The 14,700-nt window shown below is 48.2% G+C and overlaps 1 protein-coding gene across 4 annotated transcripts in view; it reads right to left on the bottom strand.

Annotated features, from left to right (window-relative positions):
• HCN4 (hyperpolarization activated cyclic nucleotide gated potassium channel 4) overlaps nt 1-14,700 on the bottom strand; it is a 108,244-nt gene that overhangs the window by 27,829 nt on the left and 65,715 nt on the right. For all 4 annotated transcript variants that reach the window (XM_074155910.1, XM_074155911.1, XM_074155914.1 and 1 more), the window contains exons 3-4: nt 13,566-13,727; nt 4,513-4,731 (exon numbers count right to left, since the gene is read on the bottom strand). In XM_074155910.1, the coding sequence (XP_074012011.1) occupies nt 4,513-4,731; nt 13,566-13,727 (381 nt within the window). The remainder of the gene's footprint in view (nt 1-4,512; nt 4,732-13,565; nt 13,728-14,700) is intronic.

Here is a 14,700-nt window from a genome sequence, read left to right as displayed (position 1 = left end):
AGCTTTCCTGACATCCAGAATTGGGATGTTATTAGCTCAGGAGGGGACTTCTGCGTATCCCCTCAGGCTCTAAGCATCTGGGAATGTCACCTGAGAACCTACTGACATTGGTGGCCAATTATTTTGGGAACAGCTCTTCAAATCCTGTCCAGAGTGGTAATGAACATGAAATCTCCCATCTGAGAGATGGAGAGATTTGAGGTTTGAGGTTTGTGGCAGAGTAGATGTGGGAATAATGGCATTTTTTGCCCAATTCCACTCTAACCGAGCAGCTGACACTAGTTATCTTAATGTATCTGCGCTGTGTCGTCCCCAAGGTTGCACTGGCTGGGCTAACCCTGGAGCCACAAGAATTAATATAGCTCTGGTACAGTGCTGGGCTTGGGTTAATTAGCTCTGCTTAAAGGAGGAGTGGAGGGGGGCTAATCAGCAAGGGCAGGTTGCCAGGCTAATGTGATTATACTGTATCCAGGACCACAGCTAGGATCTCTGCACCAAATTCCCTGCACATGTTCATTTGGAGGCAGCTCAGGACACCCAACTGCACAGTAAAACGGCCTAAAACCACAGGAGTAGCCACGAAGGGTCAGGCTGAGGCTCCGCTCACCCTCAGGCTGGTGACAAGAGCTGAAATGCTGATAGTTGGACAGTGAAGTGCTTTTTTTTTGCTGCGAGAGCCAGAGCATGGGATAAAACTGTGGCGAGAAGGACTGTGCTGATGGTTAGGCAGGGCTGGTTCAGGAGCTGAGAGCTGATGTCACTAGTGCTTCCGTAGGATTTATAAAGCAATTCTTTCTTTTAGCGTTACCTGCTTGTCCCCTTGCAACTGTGCTGCAGCAGGTGCTTCTTCAGAATAATGACAAGAGAATATGCAAGTATCTACCCCGTTTCAACATATGTTTTCAGAACAAGAGGCATTGAATAGACTGTTCGGGGGAAGGAGGAGCAGGGGAATGAATGTGGAGAGCCGAGAATGCCAGTAGCAGACAGATCTTGAGGAGAGATGAGGCTCTGGCAAGAGAGATTACGGCTTTACCGGGCTCTGCAATGCTGACAGCAGCAATTCCTACCTCTCCTCAGTCATTCTTCCATGTGTACCTGAGAAGATAACACGGGAGAGCTGAGCCTCTCTGCAGGATGTCCATCACTGCGTGCATCCTGCTGGGATGGGAGAGAGGAGCACAGAGCCTCTGCTCCATTCCAAGGAGCACGGCTGCAGTAAACAGCATAATCACCGCTTCCAAAAGCCTCAAGGTTACGGACTCTGCTGGGGAGGACGAGTGTGTGTGTGTGGTGACTTGACATAAATATTAATCCAGCTGAGCTTTGGGATTAGAGAAAGAAATTAATAGGGGAACCTGCAAAAAGCATGAAAATAACTTGCCTATCAGTCTAGTTTATTCATCTCCTGGCCAAGAAACACTCTTTCTCTCTTGTGAGCCACAGTTACTGCAGGTTGTGGGGTAATTTCGCAGTTAATGATGAACTTACATGTTAAGGCTTGAGCTCATCCAAGAATAGCTGAAAAGGGCCTTGTGCCTCTGCTCTTGCTCATGGAGCTTCTCCACCAGCCCCCTGCACCAGCTCTGGCACTGCTGGACTCTACAGTAAGGTGATTCAACCCACTAGTCTGGTAGAAAACTAATCCAGAAGAAAGAAATCAGCTCAGTAAAGGTCTGAGAAGGTTGAAAGGTGGTGCACGAGAGGGAAGCGGTGCAGCTGAGAACAGTGGCAGGGAGCACTGGGTGAGAACAGGGATGGGAGGCTGCTCCTCTTTGGTCAGAGCTGTCAGATCAATTCAGTTATAATATGGAACAGCACAACACAACTTTGGGAAATTTTTCTATCAGAATCCTTCAGAATGGACTTGTAGTAATATTCTCTCACACGTAGGAAATAGACACCAATCTTGGGTGCAAAGATATTTTGGAGTTTGACACCGGGCTGAGGTTAAGAGACAAGAGTCAGCTCCTGATCCCACACTGAGTCTCTCTGTGACCACGGGCAAGTAATTTAGGGCACAACACACTCTGCAATGCAAGATGGGACGGACAGGTCCCTTCTAACTTTGCCTGTGGGACTGGAAATAGAATAGTCACTTCAGAGTGCTAGATCTAAAGAGCTATTCTGATTTAGAGCTTTTAAAGGGAGGCACAGATCTAGACTTAGATGATGGCTGTGCCAGTTCCAGTGCCTGAGCTGGTGTGAGTGTTCAGACCCACACGGGACTCTCCACTTGGACTCAGGAACCTCAGCACTATGCTCTCTTGGAGAGTGCAACTTCCCTCTCCACATTCTCCACGCTTCCTATTGTGCTATCAATCCCATACAGCTTCCCTGCCCTGCAGGAACTAGCACAGCATGAAGTCAGATGCTACAGGAGAAGATTTAGACAGGACAGGGATTGAGTGTCCAAATGGTCGATGAATCCAACCCAGGGTGAGATGAGCCTACTACTGAAGCCAACAGACAGCGCATCTTGGCTTTCATTCCTCTTCTCAACAGCCCTGTTTGTACAAGGGAAGAACAAGTGGGTTTGGCAGAGATCTAGACAGTAGGAAACCTCGTCACAAACTCACTCCGGAACCTTATCCTGAATGTTGCACAAAGCAAAGCCTGTCCTTACAGTTACTAGCTATAACCTTCTTTCTTTTTACTAGGTTATTTCTGCGATTTCTCTCCCTCCCCACTGTCTCCCCTTTCTTTGGCTGCTCCCAGAACAGCTGCTAAAATCTCTGCGGCCTGAGCCCCTGCGGAGGTGAGAGGCAGAGCCCTGTTGGCAGCCCGAAGGTGCACGTACTCAGCAGAAGCCTCCAAACTGCCGCCTGCTTCTACCAATCGACCCGCAAACTTGGTGAGATTCTTCGCTTATATGCTTCAACAGACACATTGTCCCATGAGGACTGTACTAAATTGAGTTGCAGGGCTGCAAATCATGAAGCAGCCTCATTTTAATCACGGCTATTCAAGTGCTAAGGAATGCAGAAAGTAAATACATATTTGTTTTAAGGCCATCATTTGTCCCATTTGCAAGAGGAAAATGAGCATACTCGATCCCTGAGGGTTTATTCCTAGGAGAATACCTTGGGAAATTAACCTGCTATAACCACTACACATGAAATACACCCTTTGGTAAATCCTCTGCCCACTGTTTTTGTCACGAAGCTTTTCTCCTTGATCTATTAACCGTCTCATGCACATCTCCAATTCTAGTCAGGCTTTAACATCTCACACCTCAGCCATGGTCCCTGCTGGCTTATTGGTGACTGATTTCCCTGAGCACCGACTGGAATCCAACTTCCAGGGTCAAGTTCTGCCCTTGCCTTCAGACCTGGCTGGGGAAAAAAAATCATAGTGCCCGGTCCTGCAGGTGTAAACTTGGCTGCAGCTCCATGGACCAGGTGGTTGGATTTGCAAATCAGTCCTTGACTTCTATGCTACTTCAAACCCATTTGAATAAATACTCTGCATACACAGATTTGATCAGTTTGCACTCCTGGTGCTGCAGTGTCCTTCTCTTTGGCATACCTTACTCTCAAGTAGAATTAGTCCAGCCAATCTGCAACACAGTGGTAAAACTCTATAGAAAGCCCAGTGCTCTAATTGCATCCCAGTCCTCCCCGCTTCCTCTCCTGGGCTTTTTCTCTCTTTTAGCTCTAGCAGCAGTTTGAGACCTTCCCTATCCCCAAAGCGTGATTCAGTCTCTGGTTGTCTTTGCTCTCACTCTCTGTGCTACTGCAAGGTCTTCCTGTGGTCTAGTGTTGTAATTCCCACGTCTCTACTCTGTTCCTAGGCCATCCAACAAATCCTTTCTCCCACCTCCTCCCATGTAGCAACTTAAAATTCACCTTTCTTACGCCTAGTCATACTTCACCCACTTGAACAATAGCTACCCTTGCACCTATAATCTAATTGCACTCGCCTTAAACCCACCACCACCAGTTACTGCCGCTGCACTGGTAACCCGATCAGTTGTGACATTTCCCTCTGTGCCCTACATTAGGCCATTCAACAATGGCGCAATTAATTCGATAGCTACCTGGGGAACCCGCTCGCAGCTCCTGAGCTTTGATCTGGGCTTTGGGGGTTGTTATGGAGTTTTGCTCATGAGCACTGAAGTGAATAATCTGGATACTTTTAAAGAAAGTACTTGCTAAACAAAAGCTGCTCATTCTGGAACATTCACTTGAGACTTGAAACAAGATCTCGGAAAGGAAAAAGTGACTTACAGTTTTAGATACCAGTGACATTGATAATGTTGATCTAAAAAGATGGTCAGAAACAACAAAAATCACCCACTTGCCCTACTATTATTCATCTGATCTTCCATCTATTTCCTCCTGAGGGTCTGTTTGAGTGAACGGATGGGTATGAATTACCAAAAAAACCGCTGTGGTGACAAAGACACCGCACTTTTGGCCTCTCACACGGGTCAGTGACAGCCCTGGCTTCCTCCAGACAGCGCACAAACCACCCCTGGGTCACACAAGGGTTACAAAGCCCAGTCCTTACCTTCTCCTGGTACTGCCGCCGGGAGGAGTCCAGAGACTGGATGAGGGCTGTGGCGTGGCCGATGAACATGGCATAGCAGGTGGCACCCACAATCATGCTCAGCATGGTAAGCCACACATCTGACATGCCAACGGGCGCCTGCTGCCCGTACCCAATGCAGAGCATGTGGCTCATGGCCTTGAACAGCGCGTAGGAATACTGCTTTCCCCAGGAGTCGTTCTAAAGAGACAGACAGACACAGCTTTAGCAGTGGGACAAGACATTCTCAGGGATGAACACATTTCAGAAAAGGGTATCTACCGTTAGACCCAAAAGTCCACGTTTAAAGCACCTTCATGTGTTAAACAAGCAATTTCATTCTCTGATGGCTTGGAAGTGCTGGGCACACTCAATTTTAACAAAAAAAAAAAAAAAAGAAAGCCCAAATTTAGTCACGTGACATTAACTGACTTTAGCAAGAGTTTTTTACAGATTCCAGGTACACTTTCCAGCAAAACTTTCCAGAAAGGAAACCAGACAGTATGACAGGCTGGTAACCTGGGATAAACTGAGCTGATGCATTGGGATATTTTCAAAATGACCCGCGTGTGGGAGAAGGAACTGAAGCAAATGATTACTCCATTGGGAAACGGACTTGAACAGAGAAATGGTAAAAGACGGGTTGAGCAAGGTTGCCAGCAGGAAGATCTTAGAGTGGGGAAAATCACTCCCAAGCAATTTAGGAAATGGTCAGGATCTCTGGTCATTATCTGAAGAGATGGGAAGGGCAGAAAATTAAGATGATAATGTCCAGGCAGCAAGTTCTCATTGTAAAACAGGGCTTTTTTTTCAGGGAGTTGAGAAAACTACAAATGGTCTCATTTGAGAGATGCAATAAACCACCGTGAGAAGCCAGCTGAAGTCAACAGCTTCTTTCGGACACTCTGTGCTCTCCCACTCCAACTAACACAAGAGGCACCTCAGCAATTACATCATGGGATAGGGAGAAAAAACAGCCTACGTTTCACGATTATTCTGATTAGCCGGAGTGGAACAGCTCAAGGTACATTTACTATCCTGTGGGTATTATATGCTAGCAAGTCCTTGCCACAAAACCTTGTAAAGTAAATGCACTGTCATCACACACTGCTATTACAAGGTATGTGAAAAAATACCTCTGCTACAGTGACATTCATTGCAGCACATAATCTGTCCATTCATCAGTCTTCTGGCTGTTCCCAAGAAGGTGTTAACATTATGGATATAGCTGTGCAGATACATATACCATGGCAACTTCGAAGGTCATTGCACAGAAAGCCTGGGTTGTGGCTTTTCAAACAGACAAGCAAGAATGTTGTGAACTCCATTCGGAGAGATGCAGCAGCCTCAGCACTGGTGACCAGTGTTGCTGGGAGCCCTGGAGTTTACTGGACACCTCCTTGGAGGGGTCTAATCACCATCAGGTGGAGGGCTGATGACCTCTCTGCAAACAGCTCTCGGAGCGTCACTGATGTAGATGGAAATTTTTCAGTGAGCTTACGAGCAGTAAACAGGCAAAGGCAAAGTGTCCTGTTGCTGTTTGTGAGCTGTGGCAAAGAGCTGGGACCTCTGGAGAGCGTTAATGCTTGGTGAGGAGATAAGCACATGGACAAAGACAGGGGATAGTGTCACCCTGGCCATATTGAGTTACATTATGCAACACAGGCCTGATTCACACGGCGACAGGAAGGGTAGAGGAACAGAAGTGACAGCGAAGCGGACACAGAAGTAGCACATTCACAGCCCCAGAAGAGAGTGCTCCCTGCTGGCGCCGGCCTGTCTGGGCTCACCTCCCTAACAAAGCTGGAACCTGTTCACCTCCTGCACTGGAAAAAACTACATTTGAGCCAACAGAGAGAGAGAGAGAGATGAGGGACAATGTGGTCATTGGTGTCTCTATTCCCGGCTGTGCCAGTGTGTGAGGAGCCGCAGCTGAAAGTGCAGCCAGCTACAGAGGAAGGCAAAGAGCACGGGCATTCTGCTGCCTGGACAGGAAGGAACCAGCAGGAAGGACCAAAGGAGTGACGCTGTTTGCTCCTTTGCCTCATCCATGTCTATGACGTGGCCCCCAAAGTCCTGGCCAAACACATGTGGGGTGTCCATTTTTCCACCACCTGGGTTTTGTGTCATGTTGCAGACCAATTTCTGACCTATGAAGGCATCAAGCATCTCACACATCTCACATAAGCATCCCTGCATCTTCACTGTTAACATTTCCAGGAACATTTCCATTTCCCTTTCCCTCAGCCCTGTAGTACCAGCAGTCACAAAGTCAGGGCCCCTGCACTTAGAGAATGGCAAATGCTGTAAACTCTTATGTCTTCAGTCCATCTCTTGCCCACACTTCAGCAGGAAAATCATCATCCTGAGACAACAGGCAGGAGCAGTCTAACCTCTGCTTAAGACGGTGCCTCATCTGTAAAGGTGGGCAGTGCATTCACAGCTTTGCTGGGGCCGAAGAAGCAGTGCAGGGGGACCTGGCCCATCCCTTCCTCATTAAATGAATTCATTTCCCGGGCAGGCACTTCTCACTGCAGAAATGCTGCTGTTTCTGAGTTCAGTGTGGCAGTAGTTTAACGCGGCAGCACAGCTCCGCAACAGAACTGAGAGCACGGAGATAAAAGAAATGGCAAGCTGAAATTCCAAAGAGAATTCGGGGAGACAGAGTAAGAATTTGATATATCAGGAAACTGGCTGCCAGGGTCTCTAACAGCCAGGAATGATCAGAGCCTAAGAGGAACATCTGGGTCTCAGGCAGGTTCAAGTTTTAAAAGCCATTCTTCCGGCAAACTGCTGCTCAGGAGTGCTGTTTGCAAGGAAGCTTGCCAGTAGTTTGTAGGAATTAGTCATCCATACTACAACATCCAACATCACGGAGCCCCCGGAGCCTGTAGAAATACTTCTGGCTCCCAGGGAACTCTATACTTACAAGTCGCAACCCCAATTCCCATCAGCAGCACAGCTCCCGGCGAGGACAGCCTGCTTTGTGCCAGGCCGAGGAGATTGCTGAGCAGTGACAGGCTGAGGGCTGAGAGCTGGAGGAAACCACGGAGTGTTTCAAAAAAAATCCCGAGCAATGCGGTCTGCTGGGAGAAGAGATCAAGGGCTGCTGAAAGGGAGGCACTTCCATGAAGGGGAAACCTTTCAGAGCAATTACCTTTAGGACACAACCTCTGAGCTCTTTGAGCACCTGTGAAGAGCGCTGGATCCTCACGGCACAGTCCATGGGATGACTCTTTGCTTAGAAATCTCAGTATACCTTTAGTTTTAGGCCTGCTCTACAGTCTTTTCTTTTCCACAGAATAAGCAGCAGGTCAAGAATGCAGTACTTTAAGCCAGACTAGTAGTAGTGGTGCCACTGGCATCATGGTGCCTTATACTGGTACAGCTTGTTTCTGTAAGAGACATACCCCTATACTCAATATACCATTATACCGGTCGCCGCGGTGGGAGGGTTGTTCTGCTTCAAATATACTGGAGTGGTTAAAATGGTCCATTAGGGGAGGTAAATGAGGCCTTAAACTGCGGAAAGAAAATGACTCCTCATTAACCAAATCTCAAAGCAAGCTGAAATGGAGCTACAGATCTGTGCTTGAACACAGCCAAGAGGGATGTTCTCTCAGACACATGCCAGGCGCTAAGAGCATTTGCAAAAGGGAGTTAAAATGATTTTGAAGCGGTTTCTCAGACTAGCTTGTTTTTAACGTCCACATTGGCAGGACTAGAAGGGTTTCTCTGGGATCAGTGTCTGGATTGCAATGCCTCTGCTCAGATCCACCCTTCAATACTTGGAGACACGTTCCCAGAACTTTTCAAAAGCCGTGTTGGGTTCTGCAGTACCTACGGCAGCACTGAAAGAAACACTGCCGTGTCCCAGGATGTTCGGGGTCTGAGGTACAGGTGAGTGAACCTGGTTGAACCCTCCCAGAAGAAGACTAGAGACAGAAAAGTAAAGACACAGAGAAGTACTGGCAAATTCTCGGGGTAGGGGCATAATCCATGGGCAAAATGTTATGCCTGGCTCACACCACTAATATTTCACAGTATAAGGAGCCGTCTGTAGCTAAAGGGCATATTTCAATCTTGTGAACCCCCACGTTTGTCTCAGCAGTGATCTGGCCACAGAGTCCTTACTGGGTTTGCTACTGCACACCACTTGTGTCAAGCTGTGAAATAAGGCCTCTGAACATCACTGCCCTCCTCTGGACAACACCGGGCAGGGAAAGCAGACCTTTCCATCCAGTTTAAAGGAAGGGAATAGTGGGGACAAGAAATGGAGATGATGGGTCAAACTTCACAATGGACAGAACCTGCCTGTTCTGGGCTTATTCCCAAGAGGAGCTTTGCATGGCCTTCATTTAACAGAAGAGATTTTCTTGGAACTCCGTGTTTAAATTGTCCCAGTCAGCCTTGCCTGGGATCCCCACCCACGCACCCACTGTTCCTGGAGCTCCATTTCAGCCCAGGCTTGAGCTACCTGTACCTCTGCCCAACCCTGGGCCCTGAATGTATATACGCCTTGTTTCCAGCCTTGCCTCTGACCCCATCCCTAACTGGACTCCCTGGGTAGACCCTGGCCTTCACTGGAATGGGCAGTGGACCCTCTTACCACCACTTCTGCTCTGTCCACCCTGTTTTGGACTGGTAGGAATTGTGCCCTAGTTGGCAAGGGCACTGTGCAGGGGTCACCCTTGGCTCCGGGCTCATAACCCATCATTGGAGCAGCCCAACTCTTGCTGCTCCCTGACAGATTTTATAAAACATGCTAATCTACTACACAGCTTCATCTGGCTGCTGAGTGTGAGGGTATGAGAGATCTGCTGGACCAGAGGCTTGGGGAGAGTTAGGAATCACACAGGAGATCCATGCAGGATGGCTCTGTCTTCCACAACACATGCTGCATCCACCTCTCTTTCTCCTTTCTATCAGCAGCACTACAAGAATGTGTTGGGGGGCAAGGAGGGGGCGTTAAGCTCAAAAGCAAAGCTACTCTCCTCCTTTTGGTAGAAGGGAAGACAATTAGCATTTCCTATGCAAGGTTGCTGCATCTGACATGGGGATATTTGCCTTCCCTGCAGGGTTTATCAGTTCAGCGCGATACCCAAGGGAGGAAGCCACGTGTTTCCAGCAGCTTTCAGGTCTCAGCAGAGCTCAGATTTCTCTGATGAGGAGCTGCCAGGCGAAGGTCTCAGGGAGCCGCTGCCACCCGCACACACGCCGCTCTGCAGCTCGCTCACTAGTCCTTCTCGTTTTAATAACCTGCCCTGTAGGGAAGCTAATGCTGAAGCCTCTGAGACTGGGGCTCAGCAATTAATGCTGAGAACATCCTTCCCTGCCATTTCCGAGCCAGTTCAGACAGAAGTCATACAGAGACTCACTCCTCCTAAATTGCTAACGGTGAAACATGGAGTGTGTAGAAAACACCAAGATGAATTGGACCCAGGGATTTATCAAGCCCCTGATATGATTTTGGCAACACCAGATCCTTCATGAATCCCCTGGAAGAGGATCAAACCTTGAGGAAGCAGATGGGAGGTGATGAATCTTCTTTCCCTGTTACATCGGAATCAGAGCTGGTTTTATGGACTGCCAAGTGGCTAGGTGGGAAACTCTGGAGCGGTGGAAGAGCAGCACCAGCATACTCAGGGAGAGAGCCTCCAAAGCATTTGGCGCCTCACTTTCAGCTTGCCTTGGCTCTAGCAGCTTCAGAAGATTCCTTTTTTCCCTATTCCACCCATTCCATCCCAGCTTTTTGGCTCCTGCGTGTAATCAGGGCAGTCGTGCACCAAGTATATTTATCTCCTCAAAGCTGTGACCAGGTCAGCACAGAATGTCCCAAAAGCCAACCTACCAGCTCTGTCACAGACAGATGCCATCCTGGCCTCCCACCTCCCAACCCTGTCCCTCACAGCTCTCAAACAGAGCCATTCTGGAAACTACCATCAAGATCTTGGCACCAAACAGCCCAAACCACCGGTTTCTTCTTGTTTCCTGACTCAGTGGTCTCTCCTATTACTTCATTATAGACCACAGGTAAATTGTTGCACTAATCATGCCATCCACATCCATCACTAGTCCCAATGGCACATCTGAAAATCTTTTCAGGAGATCAGAGGACAGAACCTTATTGTGAGAAGAAACTATCTGATTCCAGAAAAACTAATTATTCCCTTTGTTAACTGTTTTAAAATCAAGCTATTTTGGGGCTGGCATATTCCTGTACAGCTTCTGGAGTGGAAGCCACCTGAACTATAGGTGGGACGTATAACCATCTCTCCAGTTCATCCCAGTTTCCTGAGGCTACATTTCTGAGACAGTCACTGGGATAATAATATTTTTTTTTCCACTTTTATGAAGTGGAGAAAATGAAGGTGATTTAGCTGTAGAGCAGAAGCGGAAAAAATCACACAAGGCAAGTTTAATTCCCAGCTTCACAGGCTCTCAAGGCTGGAAAGACAAGGACTGCAGCATGAGTCCTTACCCGGCAGAGCTCTGCTCTGGGTTGAAGCTTTCTACCCTGCCTCTCCTGGAGACTCTGCTGAGCCCTCCTGCCTGTGGGATGGATCCTTCCCCTCTCCTCACTCTTGCTGCTAAGAAAGGTGCTTTGGCTAAATCTTTTCTTTCTCTGCCCTGTCTCCTGCCACCTTTCAAGACCCTATGCCTTCATCTCTCAGTTACCTTGATGGTCATTTATAGGCTCTGATCATCGTCTGGCCCAGGTAACACTTTTTATAGACTGAATAAATTTAGCTTTGCTTCCCTAGTCACCAGGCTCTGATCCCAATATATTTGCAGCTCTGCAAGTGAAAAGTATCCAAGAGCCAATTTGCATTAGCTTGTGCCATGCATTTGTGCAACCTACTCAGTACAGCCCCAGGTGACAACCTTGTTGCTTTGACTCTTCAGGTCACTTTGCAGCTTGTGTCGCAGCTCTGCTCCTCTGGCCTTCGAGCCAAATGTGCTACTCGCATTTGTAACCCTGCAAGCCCAGCTTTCACCTCTTCCCCCGGGGCTCAATGGGAAAAACCAAGGGAAGTTGTTGCCGTCAGATGGCAGCCTCCACCCAAATGTTAGGATAAAGGAAACGTGGGTTCAAATCTGCTGCTCTGCAGCTGTCCTGCAAGGGCACCATGGCCAAGTCACTTCAGCCCATGGCGATGATTTCTGTCCTTGCCTCTGAGCTCCCCGGGATGAGAAGCTGGATGTCCTTTTGAACCTGTATAGCACGAGCACAATGGGGCCCTGATCTTTCATTGCTCCTGCCATATAAATAATAAAAAGGCAGCATGGGGGAAGAGAAGGCAGCTGCTGCAAGGGTTGTTCTTCTGCTGTAGATAAATAAACAGTTCCAGTCTCCAGAACTGTCAGTCTGGCACCTCTCAGCAGCAGGAAGTGCATGATTATTGCAGAGGGAAGAAATGAATAAATAAACACCAAACAGATGACTTTTTCATGGATGCTCACTCTTCTCAGGCATGGGCAGCATGTGCCCACAGCTCTGCATGTGGGAGGCATGGGAAGTTGGCCGTTCTTTTATACATTTTACATTTGTTCTGTTCTGCCCGAGTGCCTGATTATTTATTTTTTTTTTAAGAAGAAATTGGCTGGGGGAATCTGGAGGTTAAGAGCTGCAATAAGAGGCAATTTTTTAAGCTTTGTCAGTTTTTGCTGCTTAATCAACTGGACATTGTCCCTTTGAATAAAAGATCCTGAATTCTCAGCGAGATGGTTGAAAGGTACCATGAACTGCCCGTACTTTTACCATATGGTGTAACTCTCCCTCACAGCAAAGAGCAGCAGCTTGGGACGTTACTGGGAAGTCTGGCTGCTGATCCCATGACGGGAGGCCGAACTGTGGCTTGGCAGAGTGTCCTGGGTCAAGTGACGCAGGACTAACTTCTCTTCTAATGCCTGGGAAAACTGCACTTTTAGAAGACTCTGGTGTCTGAATTTGTGAAAATATTTGCTTTACAGCCAGCTCCGGGATGTGGGATTCAAGGTCTTGGTGTTTTCAAGCTCCCCAGGTGCAGGGATGAGGAGAAGTGAGACCCAGGCACTTGATCCAAGCTGCCAACAGGGTTATTTCATACCACGAATGTCACACTCAATATAAATTAGAAAGTTTTCTGGGGAGTTTCTCTCTCCCTCAATGGTGTTGGTCCAGAGAACTACTTGCCCCAGTGCCGGAGCCCTGAGCCCTTCCCTTCCTCCTGAAGCCACAGCGGTCACAGGGTCCCATGTTGGCCATCCCCGCTGGGAGTGCACGGCTTCCTGCTGATATAATTGGCCAAGTATAATTCTTTTATATCTTATATTAGTATCAAGATCAATACTGGTTCTTTAGTATTATTCTTAATTATTTAGTCTCATTCTATTAAATCTATTTATATTTTAAACGTCATGTTTTCTTGTTTGTCCCCGTTCCCCTTCCTGGGCGGGGAGGGGTCACCAGGTGAGAGAAGAATTGTCTGAATGACAATAAATTGTTGTGGGTTCTCAAACCATAACACAAAGTCTATTACAGCCCACTCTAACGAGGTATTGTGGAGCTCCCCAGGGAGCAGGGTGGGTGATCACACCGACCCTTCAAGGGGATATGGAGCAGAGGCTTCCCATTGAGATCAGCAATGGGAATTATGGATCGGCCCCAGCTATGGCTCCAGGACCCCCTCTGCCTCCTGCCTTCGGGTCAGTGTGTCCAGATCCCAGCGGAAACCCGTTTCCATTCTTGCTCTTTGCTGTTTCCTGCCAGGAGGGGGAGCCTGGCTCCTGCCTTCTGCTGCAGGCAGCCAGCAGCGGGCTCTGCTGGGGCTGGTTCCTGCTCTGCAGCCCCGAGACTCTCTCCATGCAGAGACCACCTCCAAGGATTCTCCATGCCCACAGTGACACGGTGACAAGTGCCTCCTGGATAGTGGAGGAAGGCCATAAACGGACGTGGGAGGGGGAAATGGGAAGCTGGAGGATGCTGAAATGGTGATGCTGGGATGTTGGCCTGGGTTTAGGGCCATGAAGGAGCAAGCAGGGCTGGCACTTACCACCATGCGGTTGAGAGACACCCAACAGTCGTCGGGGAAGTCCTGCAGCATGGGCACGAGGAACTGGAGGCAGCCATCCCAGTGACACAGCAGCAGCATCATCCCGATCAGGTTGACAATCCGCACCACTGCACTGGCCAGATCGTAGGTCATGTGGAAGATCTGCAGGGGCCAAGAGAGAGCAGATGAGATGGCAGCCCCCCAAACAACCAACCCAACAGAATTAGATGCAGTATCAGGGGCAAGAACCTTGCTAAAGTAACAGAAATGGCTGCATCACCTCAGCGTGGGTCAGTCACAGGATGCAAGCAGAACCAGCTGAAAAAGAGATTAAAAACCAAAACACAAAATCATAATCATTCACCCCTTTTGTCCTTTGATTTTGCCTTCTAATTTACATTAAAAGCTCCATTACTCATTTTATAAAATTAGTTGCTTGCAAATATTTCTGGACCATCAGCCACTCCTCAGAAATAAACTCTATCATTACATCTTTTTAATTGCAATGCCCTTCTTTGATTTCCACTCTTGCTAAATGTATGCTACACACTGACCCGTGGTGGAAGCTGCCTTTGTTCTGGCTGTCAGATTCAGTCTCTGCAAGTATCAAATGCAAGAAAGAACAGCCTCAAACTCAGCAGAGGCTTCTAGAAGAGGGTCTGATACAACTATTTTCTTGTATTCTGCTGCTACATCACTTCCAGTCTCACATGAAGGTGGGCAAGGCAAAGGGAAACGAGAAACGCAGCAAAGCTGTATCGCAGATCTTAGAGAGGAAGCCCAGAAATCTGTGAACAGGCGACAGCAGCTGCACCTCTGTAGTCAGTTCTCGGATGCAAAGGGAGAACTGTGGTCGTGTTGTGCCAGAACAGGACATGGAACATAGAACACTATGGCTGTGCTGGCCGCAGTACAGGACACACAGAGAAATCCAGGTGCCCGATTATTAAATTCACATATATAGTCAAGAATTACTTGATGGACACTATTTTTTCCCTGAGGGTGGTGTGTTGTGGAGACGTTGGGGATGCCTGGCTCTTTTGTGCCCAGTTTTGTGATGGCAGACAGACAGGGCACACCAGTGACTGCTATCCCAAGCTACATCCACCCAGGTTTGGTTTTCCCTACCTTACAA

Source organism: Numenius arquata, chromosome 11 (genome assembly GCF_964106895.1).
Source record: "Numenius arquata chromosome 11, bNumArq3.hap1.1, whole genome shotgun sequence".
Classification (NCBI taxonomy): Eukaryota; Metazoa; Chordata; class Aves; order Charadriiformes; family Scolopacidae; genus Numenius; species Numenius arquata.
Note: the sequence above shows the minus strand (reverse complement) of the source record. Positions and strands in the feature narration are given on the sequence as shown.